At 55.0% G+C, this 24,864-nt stretch overlaps 1 protein-coding gene across 2 annotated transcripts; it reads right to left on the reverse strand.

The window, feature by feature from the left end:
• Nucleotides 1–841: 841 nt before the first annotated feature.
• RCC2 (regulator of chromosome condensation 2) lies at nucleotides 842–24,390 on the reverse strand. Of its 2 annotated transcripts, none has more exons than XM_058553043.1 (13): nucleotides 24,254–24,390; nucleotides 22,941–23,229; nucleotides 17,337–17,430; nucleotides 13,741–13,884; nucleotides 10,905–11,036; nucleotides 10,122–10,210; nucleotides 8,660–8,774; nucleotides 6,580–6,746; nucleotides 5,192–5,372; nucleotides 4,784–4,889; nucleotides 3,808–3,880; nucleotides 1,953–2,030; nucleotides 842–1,173 (listed from the first exon to the last, which is right to left on the reverse strand). In XM_058553043.1, the coding sequence occupies exons 2-13, from the start codon at nucleotides 23,220–23,222 to the stop codon at nucleotides 1,069–1,071; spliced, it is 1,566 nt and encodes a 521-aa protein (XP_058409026.1). In that variant the 5' UTR covers nucleotides 23,223–23,229; nucleotides 24,254–24,390; the 3' UTR covers nucleotides 842–1,068. The 2 variants fall into 2 exon arrangements, with proteins under 2 accessions (XP_058409026.1, XP_058409027.1); XM_058553044.1 differs by lacking the exon at nucleotides 24,254–24,390 and adding an exon at nucleotides 23,774–23,841.
• Nucleotides 24,391–24,864: the final 474 nt, after the last annotated feature.

A 24,864-nucleotide genomic window follows, 5' to 3' on the forward strand; every position in this document is an offset into this window, starting at 1 on the left:
ATCGGGCGGCGTCGCGGCATCTGCGCTGACACTTGGGGAAGGGGACTTCAGGATTCCCACCTATTTGGTACCACAGCCAAGCAAACATGACTAGAGAGCTGGGTGAGCAGAACAGGAGACCGCATCTCAGAACAGACCGGGCCCTTCCAGCAGGATCCAGCCGGCGGGGGAACAAACACAAAAGCACAGGCAACAAAGGCTGGTCCATAAGGGCTGACCCTTCCCTGCAAGGACTGCAGAATGCACTTCTCACACCGCTGGCTGCTCAATCTCTAATGGTGAGTGCTGGCGAGGTGGCCTGGGCTCACCGGAGGAGCCTTAAAGCCAGGTCTTGAACCAGATACACTGCCCCAATGTCTGCCCACCCCCCAAGTCCCCACAGGTTCCACAATCACCCGATTTTCATTTGGACTTGTTTTACAGCTAAAGTAGATATAAATGGCTAAACACAGACCCCAGAACCCCCACCAGGGGGGAAACGGCAGATTCCATTAATGTCGCAGCCAGAAGGTGGTGGGGCTTACAAGCAGCCAAGGGGAGAAACAGAACCACGCCAGCATCAGCCGGACTACAACAAAAAGCAGGAAAGAAGCGACCCAGATGCTTCCAAAGCACGCGGCGAGGAGACCACCTGTCTGGATGCTGCCAGGTCCCACAAGGGATTTGCTTTTCTGAGTAAATGGTGACTCCGCTCCAGGAAGCACCCACTCGGATCACAATGCTCAGTACAACTGGAAAGGGGGGTTTTGAGAAGTATACTTAGGAGAGGGGGAAAAAAAACAACTTAAAAAACCTAGATTGCTCAAAGTTTCTGCCTCTTTTGTAGGAATGGTAAGTCAACTATGAGCAAATATTTTAATTAAACAATAAGAGAAAAAAAACACTTTGGAAAGCATACAGAAAAGGTAGTTGATGTTGAATCACTTATAAAACGGAACCTCAGGGAGTCTAACGAAAATGCACCCTCGGTCGACTTTTGCTTTTCTCAACTCCTCCTTGACTTCCCGTCCCAGTGCACGTGGAAATGACAGCTGCCGCGAGGTGTGGAGTGGGAGGGGCTCCGGAGAGTCAGAGGGTGCGCGGGTTATATTCTGGCAGTTTCTTGATCTTCTCTTTCTCCGTCTCGCTTTCATCTCTGGCGATCACCAAGGAGTGTGAGTAGCCCATGGCGACCTGAGGGAACAAACAGCGCTGGGTGTGCAAGGGCTCCTCGTGCACCCACCCCTCACCGAGTTTGGAGCAGACAAGCACGAGGCCGACACTGGTGAGCTGGGCTGGCAACTGGGTCAGTATGGAGAAAGATGGAGGACTCCTGAAAAGTGCATAAAAACCCCTCCCTAAAGACCACCAGTGCCACTGTGACCTGTCACCAAAGCCCCAACCAAAACCTTCCACGGGGAGACGAGATGGAGGGCAGGATGCTGGGCACAGCTTCAACACCGGCTCCGTGAGCAGGGACTGGCGGGGACCCAGGGTCCTTCTCCCTGCTCCCTCCGCCTCTCGGGAGCACAGTGCCACCCTGAGTGAGGGCGCGAGCCCCATCTGCATCTGCATCTCGGCGACAAGGGCTGGCAGCATGGTGGATGTAACAGCAGGCGCCTCGCCGGCCATCTGCCCCACAGCCCAGTGTGTGTCATCTCAGGTGAAGGCGCAAGGCAGACACGAGCGGCGCGCCCCCCGCAGAGCCAATCCGCTGTGGAGGGACCGTGGCCAGTGTCATCCAGGGTGAGAATGGCCACTGAGCTGGCCAGCACGCCTCAGCTTTCTCCTGCTCGTGGCCGTTACCCGTCAGAAAACTCTAGCACAAGGCAGCAGGAAAGCTGCTTACGGAGCTGTCAGACAAGACTCAAAGGGGCCTCCAAGACCAGAAGCAGGGAAAGAGAGGTGTGAGCCGGCGCATCCTCTCTCTGCTCCCAGCACCTCCTGCTCCTCTCTGAGAGGCCCTCGCTCACCTGCTCCGTGAAAACGCCGTCCAGCGTCTTCACCTCTTGAGCCGCAGTGGAAGACTTGGGCTTGTGGTCCCCGTAGCCCTGGGGAGGCAAACAGAGGAGGCACTCACAGAACTGGGGTCACCGCGGCACAGGCCACACAGGGGACGAGGGCGACGTTTCTGGGCTTCCCACGAACCGGGAGCAGAGATAACGACCGCCCGTGACGAGCCCCGCTGTTCTCACACGAGGGCCAGGCGGTCAGCAGCGTTTACCCACAAAAGGGCTGCCAACGAGGGACTGGTCCTTAACCCGAGGAAGCCGGGGACGCTGCACCGTAACCTGTGGGGACTTATGTGGTAACGGGTACCTTTTAGGGAGGGTCACTGGTGAGGTGACACCATCACGAGCACAGGAAGAAACGGGAGATGCAGCCCTTCAGGTCTACAAGGTCACAAAGGAAGCTGGCTGTCGACGTACCCGCCCTGTGCTCTGGAGCCCAGGTAACCACCACCCACTGTTCGTGACTCCAGGACACCAGAGTCAGAAGGGACTGGTCAAGGACTGCTTAGGGGAGTCCTGTGTGAGGACGTGGAGACAGGGACCCTCAGCTCAGCTCAGACAGAGGAGCCCGCAGGGTGGGTGAGGAAGGGCCTCCTCCCAGCCTCACCTGCCGCCAAGCACACCTCACACCTTCCCACAGTGAGCAGTTCCTCCAAGAGCCACGCCAACTCCTCAGCCCCGAGAGGCTGCCCCAAGAGTCCCCCTCATTCCACTCTCGTTTCAAAATTGATATTCAGAGTCGACTTCTGACGGGGCCTAAAAGCATCTGTCCTTCTCTAAGAACAATCCATAAAAACTGGGCCAGGTTCTCAGGCTCTTTTCAAGGCTCCATACAGGGCCACCTCTGAGGGGGCCGCCCTGAGTGTCCACATGTGAGGGGCTCCCTCTGGAGCCTCCAGACTGTGTGCAGAGCACCGAGGGAAAGGCACCTCCAGCCCCCAGCCCTGGTGATGGCTGAAGGGATCATGTCCTCCCTTCTCTCCACCAACCCCATCAGCTCCCGCCCACGAGAGAGAGAGAAGAGGGAAGGGAAACAGACAGCGTTCTCAGCAGGAAGTAACAAAAAGAGCCAGGCTGAGAATCAAATCACAACTAGAACAGGCAGACCGTCAGGACAAGTGCCACAGCCAAGCTGTTCTTCTTGATGAAGAAATTAAAAGCGAAGGGCTCACCAAGCACCAGACCCTGAGAATCAGACATTTGGTGGGAGAAGACCCAAGTACGCGTGAAAGGAAAATCGAGGGCTGGCGGTTCTCATCACTCAAATAACTGAGGTTAAAAGCAGGAACACAGACTTAAACTTGACTTAGGAAAAACGAGGGAAGAAGGTCCCCAGTGACCTCAGAGCCTGGCCCAACGGCACACTGCCCTGTGCACTGCGAATGGCCAGTGCTGCTTCCTGAGCTACAGCGGCGCCGAGGACCCGGGGGAAACCAGGAAGATTCGACACTCACCACTGCCCACAAGGTTTAGAACGACACACTCTTCCTTTTGATTTAAACCCTCCTGGAGAGAGGGAAGAGGAGAAACCATCCCCGCTCCTATCGCCATTGTGACCACAATGATGGTTCACAAACTGAAGAGGACATCAGCTCGGAAGCTTCCCGATTTCCTCATTTTACAATGCAGACAGAAAGGACTTCCCAGTTATTTGATGGGCACAGAATCGCCTTTGAAAGGTGATGTGACCCAAGGATTAGGGAATAGTGCAGACCTTAACGCAACAGGGAAAGACAAAAGACACTCATTTTGCCTGTTTCAGGAGGCAGCAGCAGAGCCCAGACTGGGTCCCCTCTCATCGTGCAGGCCGGCTTACCAGCTCCCCGAAGGTCGGCGACGGGCCCCAGCTGATTGTGCTCTCGTCCGCAGCCACGATGATGCTGCTCTTTCTGCAAACAGGCAGAGGCTGTCACCACCACATCCAGGGCCCCAGCCCCGTAACCCACCCAGCCGCTACGGACGCCTCCTGTGGGCTACCTGCTCAAGAGCGTGGTACCACGTACGAGTTTTAAAATCAAGTACATCCCACTGAAAGCTCCAAATAACAACACAGGGCCAACGGGCTTCTCCTGCAGCCCAAGGACTGTCCCATGCAGGCCCAAACTGTGGAGCCCTTAGTGCCAGGAAGCACAGCGCCCTGGACCTTGCCGCCCCACCCCAACCCAGGTTCTAGGGCTCATGGGGGGGCGGGGGGGGGGGACACACGTCACTTTTGGGTGAACACACACCCTGGAGAGAGGAGAGACCAAATCTGGATGAAGTGAAAGCTCGTTCCAGAGGGTGAAGTCAACCTTCACCCACTCGGGGGGTGGGGGTGCCTAGAGATTTCAGCAGACTGAAGCCACATCCCCCCATACTGTTCCCTCACAACCTGGCAGTTGATTAATACAATCGAACTCCTCACCAAGAAGTGCTAGAGAGCTCAACAGGTGTCCTCAAAATAAATTGAAAATCACTGACTTGAAGATAATTTCTTCCTCCCGGTGTGTCAGAGTAACTAAAGTGTCCTAACTAAATATGATTTTGAACCTGCAGTTAGCAGAACACACCAAGCCTTTGAGGAACAAAAGGACTGCCTTTCCGAGAAGGCAGAAACAGGCCATCTCTTCAAGGCTTTACCCACCCCCCTCCTGCCCCAGCACAGTACCCGCCTTCCTGGCCTCAAATTTGGTGCATCTGATGCCTGGACAGGGAGACCAGAGACCTCTCAAGAGAAGAGGCACCTCCAGGTGTCCCCACCATGCCCAGGAGGGGGACAGACGTCCTGCTCACCAGGAGATACTGTCACCTACCCACAAGCCAGGCTCCGGATTCTCCAGCCACAGAGGTCCTGCACGGCCTTAGGGTACATGGTAGATTCACGGGATGTGTTGGTGGCCCCCCAGAAAAACAGACCACCTGGGAAAGACAAACATGTTCCCACTGTAAGCAGACATCTCAAGAGCTGAATTCTCATCTTCAGCAACATCAAGGAGAAAGGCGAGAGGGTGGGGACCTGCCGTGCAAGGCGCTTGGCACCAGTGACAAGGGAGCGTTCTGTTCAAAAACACCTGGGAGTCAATGACATCAAGGCTCCTGGTCTTGGAACAGGACAACGGTGACAGGGCTCCCCACCAGAGGACTCATCTGCCAGGGAGGGAAAAATCCTGACTTGGTTCCGGACACCGTCCTCCCGAGGGCCAGACAGGGAAATCACTAACCCACTTCGCTGACGGCAAAGGAGCAGGTGTAGCCGGCGTAGATATGGGACGCCCCGCGCCCGGGGAAGTCGAACAGCTTCACCAGGCGGGGGACCATCTCATCCTTCTGCTCGGCGTGGCCCAGCCGGCCGTAGCCCCCGAAGCCCCAGGAGAAGACGCGCTTCTGGGAGTCCAGGACCAGCTGCAGGGACAGACAAGACTCGGGGTTGGAACAGGCCTGCTGACAGGAGGGGAGAGGAGGGACCGTGTCTGCTCCCAAGAACCTGGCACAGCAGCTGGTGGCAAGAGGGCAAAAGCACTGAAGACGCCTCGTGCCTGCCTCCCACATGGGGAGGCGACAGGGCAGCTGTCACAATTCAAGGCCCTGTGCTATCTTCTCTGCCAGGGACACTACTTCCCAGTCTCAATTATTACTTTAAGTTACGAGTCTTTCCCTTTCCCTCATCAGAAGCAAGAGGGTTCTGTCTCCAGGGAGCCGGCTGATGCACTCCACTCTCTGACAATACTGACTGAACCACAGGAAGAACCGAGTCAAGGCCGGCCTGCCGTGGGTTCTGCTTTAATTAGCCCCCCACACAGAGGTGACCTCCATCTGGTCACTGGTGAGGTAAGCACATCGACATTAACAACTTAAAATCTGTCTTCTTTCTCCACGGTACCTGTGACGTCTACTGTTTGAACCGTGTGAGTGGACGACCTAGAGAAACAATTTGACGGAAGGGGACTAACCGAGACCTAACCTCCCCTGACCACACTGGACAAAAGCCAACCTGTTTCTAGACTTGAAGGGACTAAATCTCTGAGTCCGTCACTGTGCACAGGACAGGGAAGAAGATTCCAGGAGGGAGCTGTGCCCAAGGTCACTCAGCCCTTCGGCGGCACCCAGGACGCCAGCGTGGCCTCTGGACCCCCAACCCCGTGCTCTTTCAACAGAGAAGAGAAGCGTGCTTACTCACAGACATTCTCAGGCAAAATAACTGTAAGAAGGTAAGATGAAAAGATGGACAAACAAAAATCTCACTGCTGTTTATCACACGTAGCCTTGAAGGAAACAACCTGAATGATTAAAAAGGATTTCACACCCCTAGTACGGGATATTGCCTAGAGACCCAGAAAGATGTCCCCGACGTTCTGTTAGACAAAAACCAAAAGCTAGAACAACGCTTACTGTATCATCCTAACCCACAATGTGGGTCCCCATCTGTTTAGCTCCGTCTGTGGAAGTCGTGGAGGGAGCTGTTAACCTAAGCACTACACCCGGGGCCACCTGAGCGGGCAAAGCCCCGAGAAGGCCAGGACGGCAAGGCCGCACGCGCTCAGGTGGGGGCCAAGCGCCGGGACACTGGAGTGCACAGACGCCCTCCACGGAGGGGACGCTCAGGCCTTACCGTGTGGTTGGCGCCACAGGCCACGTCTCGTACGACCACGTTTGGGACGGGCAAAATCTGCCCGTCTTTCGTCTTCTCGATGAAGATGGCCACTCGCCGGGGCACCAGCTCGCAGTCGTACTCTATCCGCTGCGCCCGGGCAATGAACTTCCCGTCCGAGTTGTGCCCTGCAACGACAGAGCCAGTGGTCAGCTGCAGCACGGGCGCCTGCCCAACCTGGCCACCAAGGCAGCATCTCCCACCTGAGGCACAACTTACTAGTGGGTCATGAATTTGATTTTGTGGGTTGAAACTAGTTATTTTTAAAAAGTGAATAGAACAGAATGAGAAACACTTAAGGACACTGTCTATAATCAGGCTGTTATTCTGTGAAAATTCTTCACGTGTATTTCTACACTCAGGTGGGGTTGCAACGTAGAACGTATTTCTTACTGTGGCCTGCAGTCAAAAACGTTAGAAGCTACTGATCCAAAGGAATGGTGTGTAAATTATGGTCTGTGCCCCACTTGGGGGGCCTCAAAGGGCCCCGGGATGAGCCAAGAATGGACAGAGAAGCTCAACACACAAATTTCAGACTTGCATTTTTATGAATTACCAGTAACCTAAATGTATCATTAGAGTTGCTCAAATAGAAAGCTAAGCGGCACGTTCTTGTATTCACCATGCCTAACCCAGTCAATGCGCTGAGAGCACGGGGGCGAGCTCTAGACACTAAGGTCACATCTGTGTTCTCATTCTAGAAGGATCTTTTCTGGATTTGGACAGTGAGACTGAAAACAGGTTTTAAAGTAAGCTGGTAAATTAAGAATTAACCAATTCTATAGATGAAAATCAAGCTGATTTCTCAAACTACCTTTAAATGAGTATAAACTAAGCAAATGAGACTGTAGAAAGTGCTTCAGTGGTGACGGGTCCGCAGAACTGCTAAGTGTTAGCATTATCATTATTACCAAGATCATTTCATTTCCCTGAAGGAAAATCAACCTACGAAGAGCTGCTTGTCTGCAGATCTGGGGCAGCCACAGGCAGCAGGGGAGCCACACACTTCCGGTGTTCTGCCCGGGGCCAGGGCCGGCACCAGAGCCCGTGGCCATGGAAACGGTTTCTCCAACAGTCTCCAGCAACTCCCTGGCAACCAGCACAGAATGTGCGTAAGGGGCTGTTCTTTCTTATTCACTCTGGACTTGAGTTATATTTAGTTTCACAAAGTCACTGTTCCCTAATGCCTAAGGCCAGTGAGATGCTTCTCGTTCTATTTATACAGTCTTCCATCTGCCTGCGTTTAATGACGTGGAGACCCAGCAACCCAGATAACGGGGGCTGCCGCGCATCCGGAGTGGCATGCAGCAAAGAGCCAGCAGAGGGCGCCCACTCCTCACCTCCTACTGGGAAGAAGGGGCTGGCATGGTGGGAAGGCGCCAGAAAAAAAAAAAAAAAAAAGACACTTTGGTGTCAGATAGGAAAGAAAATGGAGACCTTGTAAAATCATGATCGAGAGACATTTTCCACTTACTGAGAACTGCTGAGAACCGCTTTCTGAATTTTTCTTTTCTACTCAATGAGATAAACGCAGATGTGTTTTGAGATGAGTAGATTCTGTTTCGGGATGAAAAGCAGGGAGGGAGGCCAGCCACTTCTACAGGCAGTGGCTCCTCGTGCGTGTCCCTGATAACCGCCATGCCAGGGTGTTCAGGACAACCCACATCTTGTGTTCTTTTCTCACTTTCAAAAAAGGCAAATCTTTAAATACAAAACTAAATAAAGGTGGCTGATTCTTTTTTTTTTTTTTTTTACAACTTTGAAACCTCTTTATATATATAAACGAATTCCCAAATCAGAAAAAAGAATCTTTTGTCAGACTCCAGCCCTGACGTTTTCATTAAGGAGAGTTACTGTAATGCTCCCTACTCTGTGAGTTACGACGTGCTGTTCCACCAAATGTGAGATCCTCTTAATGGATCAAGGCTATTATCTGCGATCAATTACCCACATTTCTAACACGTGTGTGCAGCCCCACACTGACTTCTGGCTCTAAATATACAGTTAGATTACAGAGCTTTTAAGAAATACACTTCCATACCCAGCTGGCCATATTCAGGGCACCCAAAGGAATAGAGGTTTCCTTTGCAGTCCATTATCATGCTGAATTCAGCCCCACAGGCCATTTTGGTAATTGGCTGGCCGTTGTACATTATCTGAAAAAAAAAAGACAGTAGACTTCAGACTTTTTTTAAAAAAGATTGATAAAATGTCTCTCTCTCTGCAGGTTGGTATGAAAGATTTAGTAGGTTACAAAGGAAATTTAACGGACTCAACAATTCTGAAGGCAAAAGCTTAGAATATATGTAAAGAAACACCCTCATGTCCCCACCCTCCCAGTACAGAGTCGAGTTCAGAGACAGTAAATGGTGTCCCCGTCTCCGTGCCCCTCAAAATGCCCAACACCGTGCCTCACACATCCTGGTACCCAGCGAAGGCTGAATTCAACTGACTGGCGTGGGCATGACGGGCAACAGAAGACAAAGGAACCGACACTTAACCCCAAATCTCACCTCTGTCACTAGTCCTGCCATCAGCCCCAACACTAAAAAGAGAAGCTTTTATAAGCGTTACTGCCAACCAGCAAAATGAACTGTTTTACATTCTCTTTACCACTATAACATACTCGATTTGTTACTCTTAATTGAAGGTGTGAATAAGAAATAAAATGGTTCAAATGAGCAAGTTAAAAGGAAGACAGCAAAAGCCCTCAGTAATTGAACATGGGATTTGGAAACAAATCTAATACTTAAAAAACTCGCTGTTGCTCACTGATGGGTCTGGAAAAGCCCCCAACAAGAAGCAGAAACGAAGTAACAGCACCGTGGGGAATCAGCCACGACCCAGAGGCGGGATGTGGGGATCCTGAGCCCTAGGCCATGGGTCCCTGCTCACTCTGGAAACGGTTACATTCTACTGTAGAGCAAATGCGGACCAAAGAGGAACACCTCAAACATCCTTCAAATCACAGATAACCTTGGCCACTGTCTCTTTTTAAGACCAAGAAATCGAGTCCCTCCCTTCATCATCTAAAGCACTAATCAGACACGGATTAGCTTTCTGCTGCCTTATATTAGTAGTTCATTTTTTAGGTTTAACCCCACTCCAACTCCATCTTAAATCTCTTCAGAATAAAGGACTACCTGACTCCATCTGTGTTCCAAGCACCTGGAGGGTGACTTCATACAGTCACAACTCAAAGTATTTGCAGAGAAAGACAAATCACATTCGCAGCATTTCTCACTTTTTTTTGAAATAAAACAGACTTAAAACAAGGCCTCTATAACAAATTATTTCAGTCAGAGAGAAAAACTGTTTCCAGGATGTTCTTCAACTGTGACCACATATTAAGCCTGTTCTACTCAAAGCATCTAGACCGTTTTTACAAGGGATCCATTAACTCAAACAACAGGGAGCAATACACAATCTCACCCCAGATAATCAAACAGAAAAAAGGCCACAAGAAATCAAAGGCCCTCGAGCCAGAGGCGGGAGTGCGGTACCTGCGCGGGGCTTGGAACTGCGTCTGTCTGGTTGCCGAGGCCCAGCTGCCCCATCTTGTTCTCTCCAAATGCAAACACAGAGCCCGTTTCTGGAAGGAAAGACTGATATTACTAAAGGGAAAATGATGCTGAGGGTTTTGAGTTAGATTTGGAAGTAAAGGCACCATAATAAAAACAGCTCATTTGCTAGAAGAACGCACAGGAGACAGCTGTGCAAAGGTGGGGGAGCAGGCAGCTCAGAGCAGAAACAGTTTGCAGAGAAACTCAATGCACTGCCGTGGCCTCCACCTCCTCACCGGGCAGCCGGGGCCCGAGGGTGAGGCTCTCAACAACCTCAAGAAGCCACTCATCTGGCCTCCCTGGGGCATCTTTCTGATCACGGCCAAAGTCACAGGGGCAACTCCACCCCACCGGCCACAGTGGACCACTTGGCCTCTTGCCAGACTTAAGAAGGCACGGGCTGGGCCGGCCCCGTGGCTTAGCGTTTAAGTGCACGCACTGCACTACTGGCGGCCCAGGTTCGGATCCCGGGTGCGCACACCAGCACACCGCTTGTCCGGCCATGCTGAGGCCGCGTCCCACATACAGCAACTAGAAGGATGTGCAACTATGACATACAACTATCTACTGGGGCTTTGGGGAAAAAAAGGAGGAGGATTGGTAATAGATGTTAGCTCAGACCCGGTCTTCCTCAGCAAAAAGAGGGGAATTAGCATGGATGTTAGCTCAGGGCTGATCTTCCTCACAAAAGAAAAAAAAAAAGGCAGCACGGCGATTCCTTACCTGTCAAGGCCAGGGTGTGGTTCCGCCCACAGGCTGCAGACACAATCACCTCGTGGCTGAGACCTTCAATGAGTCTGGGGGCTTCCACTCTCTTGGTGTCACCATGTCCCAGCTGCCCCTTCTCATTTCGACCTGCAGATCAAAAGCAAGATCAATGCGAAGGAGTGGGGGCGGCAGAGCAGCTCCCGGGCGGGCAGGGACTCTCGAATCAAGGAAAGCTGGGACCCCCAGAAGGTGCCTCCCAACTGGACAGCCGACAACCAGGTGGAAGAAACCTCGGGCTTCTCTTCTCAGTGTTAGAGGCCTGCCCGAACGGGGTCGGGTGACAGGGTAGGACATGAGGCACCGTCCCCAGAGACCACCTACTTCACCTTCTCTGACCCTCTTTTCTGGGGCAGCAGCTGGGACCCAAGCGAGCACTTTCCGCAGCTCTGCTACCAAGGGAAACAGAAGACGCTCGGTGTGACCCGGATGTCACACAAGCAGACTAGCGCATGGAAACTCAGTTCTCACTTTCCATAGTACCTGCCAGACAACAATTCCCTCGTTCCCTTCACTCCGAGATGTATTTTAAGATAGTAACCACTTTTGACACCTGCCTCTCAAGAGTTTAATTACCTCAGTGTTCTGGGCACCTACCGTGGACCATTTGGTTTCTGCCCATCATTTCTCCTCCTATCTGCCCTGTAAACGACGTTCACAGGACAGTGCCAACCCCACCTCCTACGGACCACCCTCCACGGGACCCTTAGCCACGTGATCCCCGGCGATGGAAAAGGGACAGACCTGCTCTGAACACAAGCCACCTCCCCCTCTGGAGCTGTGCTGGCTGCAGAGTCGGGTGGCAGGAAGGGCCAAGGTGGCCAACCCCCACCACTGAGCCCTCTGCCCCTCACAGGCCCCCTGGCAAAGCCCGCCAGCCCCAAGGCAGACACGGCGAGTCGGGTGGGCCAGGAGGAGGCTGGATGCCCCCAAGCCTCACCTCGTTTTCAACACAGGCCACAATGGTTCCAAAAGAACCACTCAATGGGCCACTCACAGGTCCCTGCAGCTGACAGAAGAACCACACTTCTAACCCAACATTTTGTGAGATTTCTGGAGAGTTTACAGGGCCAAAAAGTCAGGGCAATATCCCGGGGTGGGAGGGGCTGGCTTGTGCCCTTCCCAAGAAGGAACTCTTTCGGTCAAGAGAAACTCGGACAGCAGAGCCCCCAAGAGGAGCACCAAGAGGCCGCAGAGGGCTCGAGAAGGAAGTGAACGGGCTCTATTTACATGAGAAGACCGCCCTGGGACTAGGACTTGGATTATGGCCCTGTGGCAGGAGGGGCAGACACTGCTTCTAACGGGAGCGGCCCAAGTTCACTGTGAAAGGCAGTTTAAACACAGCACAAGAACTGGGCACGGCTTTTCGGCCACTCAAGAGGCCCGCAGGCCGGCAGGTGCAGCCCCTCGTGAGCGATTTGCTGTAGCACTAATGCTTAAGGACACTGGACGATGCACCCACCTTTGAGAATGACAACAGTGAACTGGTGACATCCTCACTGGCACGTCACCTCCTGCAGCATGAAGTCTGCTCACGGGGACACATGTGTTTGCTCTGGGGCCAGGTTAGGCGCACAGCCTTCAGAATCATTCCCTGGCCCCCGAGCCAGCAGAGGGGGCATTTTTAGAAGCACCACGTCAGTGAAATTCAGTTAAGAGATCAGAAATAAGATATTCGGAGTTTGGAACTCGGACACCAACTGCTGTGCTCAGGGTTGGAACACTAAGCAGAAGGGCGGCTTCAGGGGAGGGACACGCCTCTCTGCCAACCGGGAGAAAACGAACACGGTGGCCATGTCAGCAAGAGATGATAAAGTAGAAATCTGGGCCAGACACACTTGTTAGCTTATTTTCAACAGAATTACAAAATTAGCAGAGTGCAGGGAAGACAACAGATGTTAATATATTTGGACTTTGGTACAGCAGCTCATGAAATTGCAAAAAAGGGTTCAAACAGACAAAAATAAAAACGCAGTCATATGGACTAAAAACTAGCCAAAGGACCAGAAACAAAGGGCGGGGACGAGTGCCCAAACACCCAGCTGGAAGGAGAGTCCAGGAGCTCCCAGAGGGCGTGGGCATCAATGAGGCTGTCAATACCTGGACTACCGGACCTGGGAGAGGACACAGCACAAGGCACGGACAGCTCTGCAGAGGACATGGGGACAAAGGGAGGCTAAAAGGCAAGGACAGGGAGACCTCCCAGGTATGTGGGCGAGAGAGTCCAGCGGCAAGGAAAGCACATCAACACAGAAAAAGTAAAGTCAACTGTCTGGGGAAATAATAAGAAACAGACCAAACAGGCAACGAACGAGCTACAAAACCTGCAGACCTGCGTGATCCCCAGAAAGAGCAACAGGGCTGCAGAGACGCGGGGCTGTCACGACGTGGCCGTTATACAGGCTGGTGGCATTTCAAGTGCTAAGAGTGGAGGTCTTACATCATACTGTGCCGCAAGGCAAGAAGGGGGGACTGTCTGCTGGGGGGACAACATGCCTAAAATAGGAATTCAATTCTAGGCACCTTGATATCAGAAAGGTCCAGATTCAGTCAGAAGGTTCAGGAAAAGGTTGCTTAAAAAAGAGAATTCAAAGAATGAGGGGGCTACGTACACACAAAAACACAGCAGAAAAGAGGAGGAAGGTGATGTATTTGTGGTGTACAGGCCAGACTTGCTGGGAACTGGGAAGAGAGGAGATGGGGGCTGCAAATAAAGGCGCAGGCCTCCTTCTGGGCGGACAGAAGAAGGAAGTCGCCCCGCGGGGGGAGCGTGGCGTAGGAGCTTGGCACTTACCCCAGCTCCACAGCTTCCCTTCTGTGGTGATGAGGAGGCTGTGGGCAGCACACGAGCCCGAAACCACTGTCCGCACCCGGACCCCCGCCAGGCACCCGTACCTGTGGGGCCCCCACAAGTTCTGACCCAGGTTGCGGTAAGCAGCTGCAAAGAGAACAAGAATGCAAATCAAACACCCGTCCAGCAGTGCTGGGGAAGGGAAGAGCACCCCACAAATGTCATCAGCCACAAAGGGTCCACGCCCCTATGTATAATCGCAGGGGCTCCCTGCGGTGCCACACCAGCCTGGCATCGGGAAGCTGCCCCAAGAAAGTGTGCAGCTCCAACCAACTGCCCCCAGAGCTGGCGCCAACCTGGTCAGTGACCCTTTGGATGCTGATGAGCCTCCACCTGTCTCTGGCCCTGACGCACGGGGACCGCAGGCCCTCGTGCAGTGCTACTGAACATTCCGGCATGCAGGTGGCCAAAGGCCAGGTGCTCTTTCTCCTGCAGCCCTGTCGGGGTGGGGGGCCAACCCAGGGAAGCTGACAGGGGACCCGCAGAGGCCCCTGCAGCCAGAAAGCCCTTCTGGAGCTGAGTCTGAGTGTCCCATCCTCCACAGAACCACCACCCTCCCCACACATCTATCAGGCCCTTTGCAGAGGGGCCCCAGCAGACTGCCCTCCCTCACTGCATCTCCCTCCGCTGGGTTTCCTCCTTTCTCAGGGGTCCCATTGTGCCGGCCAGGTCACAAGCCCTTGCCTTTGCCCATGTATTCACTCCCCCAGCATGCCCTCCCCCGCCTGCCCCCTGCTTGTTCTTCAAACCTCAGGTCAAACACCCCCTCCTCTGGGAAGCCCTCCCTGCCCATCCCCCTTTTAATTCGTCAATCCCTGAGCCCTGTATCACAGCACTGACCCTACTAACTCCTGTGCCTGCCTTCCCACTGTTCTAGCAACCTGAGGGCGAGAGCCAGGGCTCCTTCTAGTCCGAGGGCCTCACAAATATGGCCTGGCACTTAGCAAGCACTCCATAAGGTTAAAGGGAGCGTGGGAGCGAGGAAGAACAGGCACCTCCTTCAAAACCTCCACTTCACCCAATTAGTGGGCAGGGCATGGCCAATTTTTGCTTAGTATTTTCAATTTAGGGCTCTTGAGGACAGAAACATGAGCGTGTTTCTAGGCCTGTGGTGACTATTATGAAATGCTAGCCACTGCCAAATCAATTGTGTCAGGTTGACCTGGATGCAGGAACTGATTAACAGGCTGATTTCTCCAGCAATCACCATGCTCCATGGGGAAGTACCTGTGATTGTTCCCTGTCCACCCATCCCCACCCTGCCGCCGCGCCCCACCAGCAGAGGGCACCATGGGTGTCCTCATTTAGTTACAGGGGGCTGTCCAGGCAGCAGGGCAAAGGCCCCCATCTCCCCACACCGATTCAGGACTACAGATCATGTCTCTCAGCAACACCCTGTAGCTTCTCCACCTGAGGACACCCCTCCACTACTAAAAGGTGGAAGAAAAACAAAAATCTTCTGGGGAAAGAGCAAACCAAAATTCACAGCCTTCACAGGCTGTCATAGTCTGTTTATCATGAAGGGAAAATGAAGGTGGCATGATTGACGTGTATCATCTCTGTGAAACCACACGGCGCCAGGGGACACCTTGGCAGTCAACGGTGCCACGGTTGACCCGGCGTGGCTAAGCAGACCCGGCTCACAGGTGGGGAGAGGCTCTCATTTGCCCAAGCATCTTCCCTGCAGCAGCCCCACGAACATCAGCACCCAGGATGCCATCAGCTCGGAGCGAGAGGGCTTCCTGGGCCTCCCACAGGGATCCCAGTCAAATGAAATGCCCGGCAGCAGTCCCAGCTCCTCGGCCAGGCTGGCGGCCATCAATTCCCGGGGCCTGGTCCTACTGGGAGATGGAGCGTGAATCGCTATTACCTTGATTTTACAAAACGTGCATCCAAGGGCCATGGGCTCCCCCGGCCCTCTGAGGGGAGGCACACTTGAAGGATGGAAGAGACTGGAAGGACGAGGGTGGCAGGGAAAACCGTCCTTCCCCTCATGTTCGGCACCAGCGGGAAAACAAGTCCTCTTCCCCTCCCTTTGTGTCTACTGGCAAGGCCACGGGGGCCTAAAGACAGTCACAAATACTCTTAAAATATATACAAAACTTCACTTGGAGGGAGAAAAGTCGGGGGAGCGAAGGCGGGAAGGGAAGACAAGGCTCTTACAATGAGCCCAGTTAGGGCAAAAGTTGCTGTTTTTAACCCACCAGGCGGCTTCCCTACCTGCTGCAGCTCAGAGGTTGGGGGGGCCCAGCTGCTGCAGCTCAGAGGTTGGGGGGGCCCAGCTGCTGCAGCTCAGAGGTTGGGGGGGCCCAGCTGCTGCAGCTCAGAGGTTGGGGGGGCCCAGCTGCTGCAGCTCAGAGGTTGGGGGGGCCCAGCTGCTGCAGCTCAGAGGTTGGGGGGGCCCAGCTGCTGCAGCTCAGAGGTTGTGGGGGACCCAGCTGCTGCAGCTCAGAGGTTGGGGGGGCCCAGCTGCTGCAGCTCAGAGGTTGGGGGGGCCCAGCTGCTGCAGCTCAGAGGTTGGGGGGCCCAGCTGCTGCAGGTCAGAGGTTGGGGGGGGCCCAGCTGTGGCAGCTCAGAGGTTGGGGGGGCCAGCTGTGGCAGCTCAGAGGTTGGGGGGCCCAGCTGTGGCAGGTCAGAGGTTGGGGGGCCCAGCTGTGGCAGGTCAGAGGTTGGGGGGGCCCAGCTGTGGCAGGTCAGAGGTTGGGGGGCCCAGCTGTGGCAGGTCAGAGGTTGGGGGGGCCCAGCTGTGGCAGCTCAGAGGTTGGGGGGGCTGCTGAAACGCCTGCTGTTTTCACCGAATAAGATGATCCCCACCTCCCGCCTTGAGGCGCTAGGAGTGTCAGTGTGCAAATATTTGTTCGCTGGGCAGTGTTGGAAAGTACTTTGGGAATCTTTCCAAATGAAATCAAGACGCCATAAAACGTGGCGACGTGCCAGCCTCACTTCTCTTGGATGGGCCAGGATTCTCCCGAGCAAAGACACCGATTTTCTAACAGCCATGGGGACAAAAACTTACTTCCTAGGACCTCTCGGCTTCCCCCACCCCAGACTGTGACTTGCTCTGTCAATCCACTTCCTGCACGATTTGGCAGCTTACAAAGAACTGTGGACTCTTCCGAAATGTCTAACAGTCTGACATCTGATATGTGACAAATGTCTAGGACATTCCGACATCCCACAGGACCAGCCCCTTCCTTTTAATGAAAATAAGTGACATGAGAAGGAAGATGGGAAGAAAGTGTCAGTATTTCTTTGAGGCTACTATTTATATTTTTCCTGTTTCATCTTAACAGCATTGGTTTTTTAAAGGTGGAATTGTGGAGAGAGAGACTCGCATAAGACCAGGGTTCAAATCCAGCTCCATCACTAGAGTCGCTGAGTCAACTCCGGCAAGCCACCTGGCCTTTCTGCACACTTCTGTGATGAAGAGAACACCTACCTGGCGGGCGGTCACCAGAATGACACTGGCCCCCAAGTGCACACACAGGAAGCACTCAACCAACAGAAGCATCTTACGTTTCCAGGAACTGTTCTCATACCTTGTTGCTTAGGCACTTCTTTCCGACCAATCAAGTCCCAGTTGGTGGCCCCAAAAATCAAAAGCTGTCCTTTGCACTTAGACCCTTCAAGTTTCTAGAGACAGAGAGATGGAAAACGAATTAGCTTGCGATGCTGCTTCTAGCTTTCCAAGTCTGTCCAATGACAGCAAGAAACAAAAGAAAAATGACTCATTAACCGCGCTTTCGGCCGGCGGCTCGCCCGGCAGACAGAAGCCCGACGGAATCACCAGCTTGTCAGCTCGCCTCCCAAACCTGCCCCCAGCAGCTCATCTGTTATGCCCAGGCTCATTTTTATCCTTTGACTTCTCTTTAAAATTTCTTTTGCAAAACACTATAAAGTAAGCCAAATGACATTCGCCCCTGCACACTGCAAACTGCCTTACACAGGTACCGCAGCAGGCCTGCGTGTCACAGGGGGCCCCAGCTGTCCTTGGGGCCAAGTCCACATCTTTCCACCCCAAGTGTGGTGCCGCCCCCCCACGGACCTGAAACCTCAGGAGCCCGAGTCATCTCTGCACGGTAACTACGCCCATCCTTCCTCCGAGTGCTGCCCACTGTTCCCAGAACCTGTCTGCAGGGAAACTTCAGAGCACTGAGTTCAACCTCTCCATTGCAGGGAGGACGACACAGGAGCATGAGGCTTTGGTGGGGGTGGGCGGATCTGACCCGGGCAGCCTTCGATGGGCTCATCCTCCACTGACCCCAGAGCCAGGGGATCAGCGGCGAGGGGAACTAGGGAACTCCCTGGGGCCGGGCCGGGCTGTGCAAAGGAGAGGCTGTGGTTCCCAGCCAGGACTCGTCACTCCTCATCCCTGGTCTCTCAACACAGAACATCATTAGGGCCACACACTCTCAGATGGGCAATGGGAATACGTGCCACCTAACAGGGCCACTGGCCAAATCTGGGTGGCACTCATAAAACAGTCTCAGCACTTTGCTTTATTTCTGAAATGCCCAAGTACACATTGCAACGTAGATTATTAGTCAGATGCAATTCTGAACCATCCACTCAGTTCCAGTTGGGCAAGGGAAGCAGTATCTTCCCGTTCTGCTTCCATCCTTTACATCATCATCCCAGGACACTACAAGGAAAAGAAGAGGTTTCCTTCTGTTTAAGGAATTGTTCTTGGAAAAAAAAAAGGCCAAACAGCTCCAGATCCAGGCATTCTAACCTCCACGTGGTGGATGTCCTGGCGGGGCATGCATCTTTAGGATGAACGCATCTTCCCGATGCATGAGTCCATTTCTTAGGAAACTCTGCAAGACCCAAACCTGCCATCAGTGACATGCCTGCTGAGTAGGGCCCATCACGCTCGCCTGCTCAGCCACATCTACGTGGCTGGAGGAAGACGGTCCATCTCCAGGACACATCTCGCAGTCAGCATGCAGAGGGGAAACCAAACCGCCAGAGACTGGCTTTGCCACATTTCAATTATTTAGAGAATGACCTTAATCAGAGGGGAGCCCTATCCTGTAGCACCCACAGACTCAGGTTACTTGAAAGGGAGCCTAGTTTCCCCTGGTTATCTCCCTTTCTTTGTTTAACTGGCAGGCCTGGCTGGAACTTTCTACAGGTCTACTGCAGAAGACGAACAGCAGTCAGTGGGTTCTGTCGAGTTCCCCATGCAAGGAGCGGCCCTGGGTCTCCGCGCACGTCAATGACTTGCTCTCCACTGGTCCTCGGGTCTGCATGGAGGGGGCAGCAGAGACTCAGGGAGGAACTAAGGCACCTTGCGATGAACTGCCAGGCCAAAGAGTGGGAAAAGGACCCTGGAATGCCTGCAACCTCAGGCCAGGCAGCACCCCTGCCTTGGCAGACCCCCTCCTGTCCCCCAGGCAGGCAGAGGGTTCACCGTTGAGACAGCTACACCACTCCACACGAGATGCATTCACGACAGCGACATTCGCCAGGGCTGCTGGCCCCCGCAGGCCCTGCAGCCCTGCCAGACTGCCAGAGCTTGCTGCAACCGCCCTAGGCAGACGCAGGGTTTCCCCTGTGACCTGAAGATGTCAGCATCTGCACGAGTGGTCAAGGGCTTGTGGGTACTGGCCCATCAAGCCAGCTAAGCATTTACACAAAAACCCAACCTTTCTGATACAAGGTGTCCGTGGTCTGATTCCTAGGAATGCGTTAACTGTTATCTTATTCAGGTTTGTCTGTCCTGGGCTCTATTCCCTCACACTTTAGATGGAGATAACCGACTGAATTTCAGTGCTATTATCTACATAATTGTTTGCTATATACTTTTATTTCTCTATAACTAAATTCTTCCCTCCATCCAATATAAAATAAAAAACTGAAATAAGGAACAGAACTCCTAACACGCTTAAATCACAGCCCACGTCCCTGTGTCACAGAGCTGAACTGCCATTGGGTGGGAGAGACCCCAGTGCCTGCTGGCTCCATCCAGGCCTCCAGTGATGGCTGCCAGGGCTGAGCGCCAGAGGTCATGGGACCCTCTGCGGTGTGATCCACCTTCACTGACGGGCTGACTGCGTTTGGATGAACTCCGTGTCTGCGACGCTGAGTGTGTCCAACGGCCACGTGGCAGAAGCGCTGGAGGAGCTGTGACTGAACCTCATTTCACCTGCTGCCTCGTGACAACGCGGTCACGTACGCCGGGCCGAGAGGAACGGCCACGGCAGAAAAACGCACTGAGCTTCTTTTAATCAACAAAATGGGCTTTCTGGTCCAAAGCGATTTTTGAATTATTGCTCAAGGGTAAGGAGCATGTTTGAGGTCACGAGTCAACCTTTAACATATATCCATTTAGAAAGCTGCTGCTCTCGGCAGAGGGAAGACCCGTCAGAGAAATGCCAGCGAAAACAGACTCCCTCGTGGGCTATCAACAAAAACAGACTGCAAGCTCCGTTTTCAGTCGTATTTATTTGGTCCTTTCAGATGGGAGAGATGTCTCAGGGTCCCCAAATCTTAGCAACCTAACACTGAACAAGTGGCAAAACGTGGACAGCTCGCGACACTCATCTATTTTCCAGGATTCAGCCAAGGGTGCCTGCTTTACCCACAGGGTTATGAACTTCACCGGGAATTCGGGCTGCAGCAACCCCAGAGAACCATAAAATGCTCATCCAACATAACTACACATAAACCCGAGGTCCTTGGAGAGAGCGTTTTCCGGGACTGAAACCATAAGAATATTTTACAGAAATACACGTCTTTTATTGAAGGCCACTTTGCCCCTCAACCGCACAAGTAACTGGGGTTCATCTTTCACAAGCCCAGTACCTGCAGATTTGAGGTAAATAAAGGCAACGTGCTTTCAGACAACTCTGGGCAGCTGCTCTCGCACAAACCTCCTTGAAGCAACCCCAAACAGCGGCGAGGCTTGCAAACTTCTCAGTAAAAAGCCTTTTTCTAAAACAAGCTGGGGACTGCTGTCAGCCTGTGGCAGCAGACGGGCACCCCAGAGCTGCTGAACAGGTGGAGACCTTGCGCCTCTCTTGGAGCCCAGGAACCTGGGGCCAGGGATACTGGGCCAGAGGCCCACCCAGGACGAGGGGCAGTGCCCAGCTAGGCCTGTGAGAAGGCAGTGGGGCAGCATGGGCCCAGCCTTGACACTGGACCAAACTCAACAGATGCTAATACAAACTTCAAACTTGCGGTGTGCACCTCCCAGGAGGCATAAAAGAGCATCATCTGTTGAACCCTCAGTCTCCTGCGCCAAGCGGAGGATGAGGTGCTGACCAGGCCAAAGGAAACTGCTTAACAGGCCCTCTTGTTTTCTAAGGGGGCAGGGGAAGGGATGTCTGTATATGTACATATATATGTCTCAGAAATTTAAAAGATAAGCGAGTTGTAAATATAAAACAAACGTAAACTGCAATGGACTGCTGTGCCTACTCACAGGGAGCAATGGAACCTCCCAGTAAGACTAAGAAAAAGGCCACTTCCATCAGACAAGCCAGCTGCATGCAGCGCTGGTGGAGAGCCTGGGGTCCCTTGGTGCAAACTCTCTCCCTGACTACCTTCTTGGGTGCATCTCAGCACTGGGTAAGAATCTTCTACTTTCTGACACAAAACTCACTGCTCTAACAGGTTGACTGGAAACTCAACTCAAGCGAGACCACAGCAGAGGCAGAGCCTGCCTGGCCTTTCCTTTCAGATCTCTCCTAACAGTGACTGGGGGGCAAATGCCTGGAGTCTCGCACAGAGAATTAGATATCTTAAAGGATGACAGTTCCTGTGCTCCCACTTCTCAGTACTGTGGCCATTTCCCTGGCACTGGCCTGGGCCCCGGCCCAAGGTAAGACACTCCACTGACACAGGCTCTTCGCTTCAGCGTCCTCCACCACTTAACACGCTGACCCTTCACTGGGAGGGCAGGGAGAATGCACTTTCACACCAATGCAGAGGCATTAAGGATGACATCAGGAAAAACCTGAGCCCGTGTGATCTGCAGCTGGGCCCTCAAACTCCGTGCCCCAGTTTCCTCATCTATAAAGTGGACGAAGAAATGCATCATTTTTAACCTTTTAAATCTTGCCTGCGCGCCCCTAGGGGAAAGCGCTCTGGTCCTGTTAACCCTTACACACCCAGCGGGGAGGGGAAAGGACCTCTCCAGAGGGTCAGACTCTAGACTCTGCGTGGAAGTTCTTCCTCTTTTGGGATGATGAGAATCTGGTGACACACATCCCACACTAAACTTGTGGGTTTTGGAGATCGCAGACCCCAGGGAAAGCCCTCTGGCTCTGCAGGGTTTTGCGAGCACCTAAGTGGGTCACGATCTTCATTGAGGTCTTAAGGCCCAACTCCAACGAGCCAATTCAAGCCCACTCGGCCCCCGGAGATGCTTCTTCCCTGGGGGGGGAGGGGGGGTCCACAGATCGCCGAGCACCCTCCCCCTCGGACCACAAGCGGAGAACAAAGCCCCGGCACCTCTCAGCCGGGGGCTGCGCGACCTCCAGCGGGAGGTCTCTCCGAGCATGCGCCCGCGCCCGCGCCCTCGCCCTCGCCCCGGCGCCGGCCGCCCCCGCCTCCCCGGCGGCGCGAGACGGCGCAGGGCCGCACGGGACATGCGCGGCGGCCGCCAGGCCCCGCCCCCCCGGAGCGCCGGAGCCGAGGCGGCGGGAACCTCAAAGCCCCGGCGCAAACCGCCGCTCCCCACTGCGCGCCGGCGGCCCCCTCCCCGCGGCGACCGGGCGACCGGCGGCCGCAGGGGACCGGGGGCGGCCGAGGGCACGCGGCGCCGCACCGCGCGCCCGGCGCGCGCGTCCCCTCCTCCGGCCCGAGACAACTTGCAGAAGTCTCCTTCCCGGGGCGGGAGGGGGAGGGGGAGGGGAGGCGGAGGAGTCGGCTCGCGCGGCGCCGGGGGCGGGGCCATGACCCCCTCGCGCGGGCGGGCTCCGGCCGCCCCTCCCCCGGCGGGGGGCCCGGGGCGCGCGCCCCAACGGCCAACGGCCGCGCGGGCGGCGGGGTCGGGTAGGCCGCGGCCCGATCCCGCTCCGGCCCCCGGCCCCCGGCCCCGGCCCCGGCCCGCGCGCGCCCCAAGCCCCGCGCCCTTTTGTTGTGCGGCGGCGGCGGCGATGATTCAGCCGCGGCCCGCGCCCCCGGCCCGCACTCACCACGCGCTCCTTGGTGTGCTCGGGCTCGGTGATGACCACGGCCGCGCCGCCCGCCTTGCCGGCCGCCGGCCGCGCCGCGCGCTTGCCCCCGCCGGGGGCCCCGTCGAGCTCCAGGCCGTCCTCGTCGCCGCTGCTGCCGCCGCCGCTGCTGCTGCTGCAGCGCTCGGGCCGCTCGCGCTTCCTGCCGGCCGGGCCGCCGCGCTTCCTGGGCCCGGCGCGGGCCGTGCCGTTGCCCGAGCTCGGCTCCTCCCAGGCCGCCGCCGCCGCCTTCTTCCTGGGCATGGTCGCGCTGGAGGAGACACGGGGCAGCGGCGCACAATGGACGGGTTATAAACTGCGCGGGGGGAGGGGAGCCAGCCGAGCCACCGGCCTCCACTTCCTCCCCTGCCCTCCCCAAAGTGGCGGCCGCGGGGTGGGCGGAGAGGGGGCGAGCCGGGAGGAAATCGCGCCCCTCCCGGGCCCCGGGGCGCCGCCTCCGGGGAATCCCGCACGGGAGCCCGGGTCCCCGACTGCCATCCGCCTAAGGAAGGGAAAAAAATGGAGACCCCCCCGGCCCATCCCCAAGTTGGGTTTGCCTACATCGCATCACAATTGCAGCCTGGTCCCCAAAAAAGTAAAGGGGAAGAGAAAGGACCCTCCGAGCCCCCAGGTTTTAATGGGAGAAGGCTTCGGGACACTTCCAAGATCCCCCTTCGGCACCCCGGGTGGTGGAGGAGCTCCCCCCTCCCCGGCCGCCCCACCTGCTGCTTTTGTCTCCGCGCCCCCCTCCCCAAGCCCACTCAAATGCAATTCCCTACGAGCCCCCAATTCCGTCCCAGCCTGGGGGTTCCGACCTCGGGCTCTAATTAGCCGAATCCCTCGGGTGGACTGCCCCGGGCCGGGGGAAGGGGCAATAAAGCCGGCCCCTGACCCCAAACACCTGCTCGCACAGACGCGAAAAATAAAAACTTTAATGGTGCCCAACTCTCTCTGGGCCCCTCCCCGAACGTGCGGTCCGGCGGTCCCCCCGATGCCGGCCGCAAAGTGCCCTGCTCCGCCGCTACTTTCCCCCGGCGTCCCTGCGCTTTCGCCTGTCTGCTTTTTTTTTTTTTTTATTGATTTTGAACAATAGGATCTCTGTCTGTCTCCGATTAAACCACGTGGATCCGCCTTCCTTCCCCTTTTTATTCATTCAGTCCCCCAACCCCCCTTCCCTAGGTTTTTTTTTTTTTTACCTTTTCCTCCAAAAAAAAAAAAAAGGAGGAAAAAAAAAAAAAGCAACTTTCCCAGACCCCGCAAACTGATCATTGTCGATTTTGATTTTCAGCCCCTACCTGGTTGGAGTGATGAGAAACCGGAGAAAAAGGAAGACGAGCAACTAAAAGACGAACCGCAGGGCTTTTTTTCTTTCCCGGCCCAGACGAGGGCTCCAGCCCACTCACCAGATACACTTAAAATGTAAATACGAGCTTCCAGAACAAATGCTACAACACAAAACAGAAACACATGTGCGGCCGGGCGGCAAGCGAGCGCGCGGCGGGGCGGGCGGCGCGAGGCCCGGGGCGCGTGCGCCCCCTGCCGGCCGGCGGACCCCACGGCGGCCCGGCCCGCCGGGCGGCAGGGCCCCCCCCCGAGGCTGCGCCCGGCGCCACGCCGCCAGCCTTACTAACCCCGTCCCCCGCATGTCTCAGGCCGCGCCGCGCGCCTTGGGCCTTCTACGAAGCGCGTCCTGCGCGACAGAGATTTCTTAGGGATTTAGGAGAATGTGAGATTGTTTTTCCCGGGCACGTCTAGACAGGTCACCTGAGGACACTCGTTGGAAAAGACCGACTTTGCTCACGCATCCGCCAACAAGGGACGTGCCCTAATTGAGTGATTGGAATGAAAGAGGAATACGATTTGAATAATTTTCTCCTGTGCAGAGAGAAGCTGTATTCTCTTTGCC

The sequence above is a fragment of the Diceros bicornis genome, chromosome 13, assembly GCF_020826845.1.
Source record: "Diceros bicornis minor isolate mBicDic1 chromosome 13, mDicBic1.mat.cur, whole genome shotgun sequence".
Taxonomy (NCBI): Eukaryota; Metazoa; Chordata; class Mammalia; order Perissodactyla; family Rhinocerotidae; genus Diceros; species Diceros bicornis.